The following is a 3,720-nucleotide window of genomic DNA, read 5'->3' as shown; positions in this document are numbered from 1 at the left end:
TGGAGGCTGTGGACACAGGGGAGACAACAGAACAGAATGTCAGCAACAAAGAAGTCCACGGAATCATCTCTTGAATGATCACAATCAATGTTTTTCAATGTTTTTCAATGTTACAAAGAACAAACCACAATTGACCAACAAATTTTACCCGTCAATAATAAGTCCAGGCAGGGAGGTAAAAAAGTTCATTACAAATCTCCACATCTCAGTCAACTGACAGCTACAGGAACATTAGGAGGAAGGACGGCAGCATTTTGAGGGTCACAGCAACAACAGCAACAGCAATGTAGGCAGAGCCACAGGAAAGTATACCTGGTTTTTTAGTAAGAGTTTTACAGCACTAGCAACACAGATAGGTCATACCAAGGCCAAAAACTAGAGGTCTTATTGGAGAGGAACAACAGAAGGAGGAAAGATAAGGATAAATGTTTGATAGGTGAAACAAGACCCCCCAAAAAATTCTTTTTAAAATTTAAAACAATAAATACATTTTTTTTAAAGGACAAAATAGAACAAAGTAATGTAACTGAAAGATTTACCTAAATTCTCCAGACACATATCTGTCTCTGTCTTTGAAGATCAAGATGGACGTCTTGTAGATCTGAGGACAGATAACACAGACAAAAACTGGTGACAAGGATAATTAACACACACCAGACCTCCAGCCTGGGAAAGTCGCAGACCGTCGGTCAATCATACACACGTAATTCATATCATGTGAGAAGGAAAACTCGACCTGAATTACCTATCCTGAAAACATTAACTCTCCGACTTGTCTTCCCGAGCTTCCATGTTGGTGAACCTACAGCACACGGGGCGAGGCCTGGATATAATCCCGGCGCCTGTCTCCCTCTCCCACACACACGACTTCATAGTCCCAGGCCTGCCGACTTTTTCAAAACTCTATTGTTTGTTTTAGTAAGTGTATTACGGCACTTGCAACACAATAAGGTCACATAAGTGCTGAAGATTAGAGGTATTACAAGAGAGTAACAAACACAAAAAAAGAAGGAAGGGAGATAAGGACGATAGGAAGGAAGAAGCAAACCACACCAGAGTACGTGCCACCACCACCAACCACACTCAGATAAAATGAAAGTACACTTAGGTACAATTACAGGGAAATAATTCAAGTTACTTTTGGTAACTAAAAGACCAACAACCCACCCAGGATTTATGGTTTCCCTTCTATATTGATAATGCACAGCAATCTAATAGACTTCAGGGTTCTTGCCATGACCTCTCCACCAAATTCAAGGAGGTTTCAAGGGGACGTTTTCAAATTCAATGAGATTTGGTTCAGAAATTCACGCCGAAAGCCTATTTCTCATTGGCCTACATTTGTCCGAAAGGAATTGTAGTTTCGATTTTCCGAGAAAAATTTTGTTCATGTCCGATCAGGCAAAATTCAAGGAGATTTCAAGGAAGTTCCTCAAATTCAAGGAGTATTTAAGGACATTTTATTCAAGGAGTTTTTAAGGAGATTTTTCAATGAATGCAAATTCAAGGAGTTTTCAAGGACTTCTTGAATCCAAAGAGACAGCAGGAACCCTGATTACAGTCTACGAAGGCCGTACCTTGATGGCCCGGTCTGTGCCGTCCCTGGCCGTGGCGTGGTATACGTTGGCCTCTTTCCCCGTGCTGATGGCCCCATTCACCTCCGCCAGCAGGCCTTTGCTCAGCATGCGGTACAGAATCATGCGAGTCCTCGGGTCCAGGACCTGCTCCACGGTGGCTCGCTGCGACTTGTCACGCCTCCTGATGGACAACCACGGGGGTGGGTGTGGGGTTGTTGTTTTTTTTGGTAAGTGGTTTTTTAATAATTTTTTTTTTAGTAAGAGTTTTACGGCACTTGCAACACAATAAGGTTATACACATGCCGAAGATTAGAGATGCTGAGATGTTACAAGAGTGTAACTCACATAAAAAAGAAGGAGGAAAGATAAGGACCATAGATGTTTGAAAGGAAAGATGGAGCAAACCACACCAGAGCACCCACCAACCAACTAATGCCAAAGATTAGAGGTGTCATTACTAAAGAGTAATGCAGAAATAAAAAGATGGAGAAGAGAAGATAAGGACAACAATAATACACGTGTGACAGGAAAGAATGAGCAAACCAACCAGAGCACCCACCAACCACCCATGAAACATTCAGAAATAAAGCAACGACCACAGTACAATCACCAGTATTTGTTACCTTCAAAGAGACCCACAGAATCCATCTACATATCAGACCTGCAATCCACTCCATGACCAAAAACAGGATTTTTTCCTACCCCCCCCTCCCCAATGGAACTTTGGAATTTTAATGCCCCCCGAACCCGAGTAGATTACGTAACAAACTGTGGCAATTAACGCATATTGCAAATACATGCTTTTAACTATGTGTATTTTTACGTCATTTACGTTGATACGTCACACAAATATTGCCAATAAGAAATGTGTATTGTCAAGTCGTTCATGATAAGTTGATAATAACTGCAATAATTCACATACTACTGATACAGAAGGAATTCAAGGAAAAACCCCCCCAGACTTCATGCAAATCTCAGGATTCTTTGATAGAGAGGAAAAAAAGAGAAAGTTCCAGTTCATCAGAGTACTCGGCAGCTCTGGCATATAGGTCTAGAAATTTTCTTTTCATTATGTACAGTAAGACATAGAAAGCCAGAAACTTTAATTTTATTCTTGAAAAAAACAAAAAAAACTTGCATATGCTCAATAATTTATGTAATTTGTAAAAAGTTTCACTGGAGAAAAGTGTGTGTTTCCAACAAAACCACAAAATCAAACTAATCTAAAAACCTAGGAAATATTTTCCAACAACTCACTTTTCTCTTTTGTACTCCCCTGAAAAAAAGGACAATAAACACGTTAAACAAACATCAATATACAACGATCATGCTCTAACAGTTCAATAAACAGAATTTGAGCATTCATCACATGCACTTTCACCTGCATAGATGAGCTTCCACTTATTTCTGGGGCCATCAAAAACACCACCATTTTTTAAAAAATGAAAAAATTTAAAAAGTCATTTTCAGTCCCAAGAATACAAAATCGTTAATTTTTTTTTGCGTTGTTGTCGACAAAACAGAACTAATCCTGTGCAGATTTGTAGACAAGGTTACTTATTGTCCTCTAGTCCCCTGAACATTACCAATAGTCTTGTGTTGAACAAAAGCAGTAAAGGGCTAGCTCAGTCTTTTAGTTTTAGTTTCAGTAAAAGTTTTACGGCACTTGCAACACAATAAGGTCGTATAAGTGCCGAAGATTAGAGGTGTTACAAGAGAGTAACAAACACAACAAAAAAGGAGGAGAGCTCAGGACGATAGATGTTTGATAGGAAAGAAGGGGCAAACCACAACAGAGCACCCTCCAACCACCCATGCAGTAGGCTTAAGGGCTGGCCCAGTCTAAGAAGGATATAACATACCAATAGAAATATGGAAGTGCTTGATAAAATGTTGAACTCGCTAACAAAATGAGTTACTTCTCGGATTCTAGCCCGTTGGAAATAGACGCATCACGTTTAGTGGCTAAATTTTTACAATTATTCTGTCCTCAACTATGGAGGGTCGTCGTAGACAGTTTTGCCTGTATACCACAACTCCTGACCCTATCCACTGATCGATGACCTTACCCACTGACCCCTGACCTCACCCACTGACCCCTGACCTCACCCACTGACCCCGTGACCTCACCCACTGACCCCGT

The 3,720-nt window shown here is 40.5% G+C and overlaps 1 protein-coding gene across 1 annotated transcript in view; it reads right to left on the bottom strand.

Annotated features, from left to right (window-relative positions):
- LOC101845822 (serine/threonine-protein kinase RIO1) overlaps positions 1-3,720 on the bottom strand; it is a gene marked incomplete in the record, with an annotated part of 20,874 nt that overhangs the window by 10,431 nt on the left and 6,723 nt on the right. Inside the window, 3 exon segments of the mRNA XM_005112843.3 lie at positions 540-601; positions 1,578-1,758; positions 2,835-2,853. Coding sequence (XP_005112900.2) covers positions 540-601; positions 1,578-1,758; positions 2,835-2,853 — 262 coding nt within the window.

The sequence above is a fragment of the Aplysia californica genome, unplaced genomic scaffold, assembly GCF_000002075.1.
Source record: "Aplysia californica isolate F4 #8 unplaced genomic scaffold, AplCal3.0 scaffold01440, whole genome shotgun sequence".
Taxonomy (NCBI): Eukaryota; Metazoa; Mollusca; class Gastropoda; order Aplysiida; family Aplysiidae; genus Aplysia; species Aplysia californica.
This window is presented reverse-complemented; position numbering and strand designations above follow the sequence as displayed.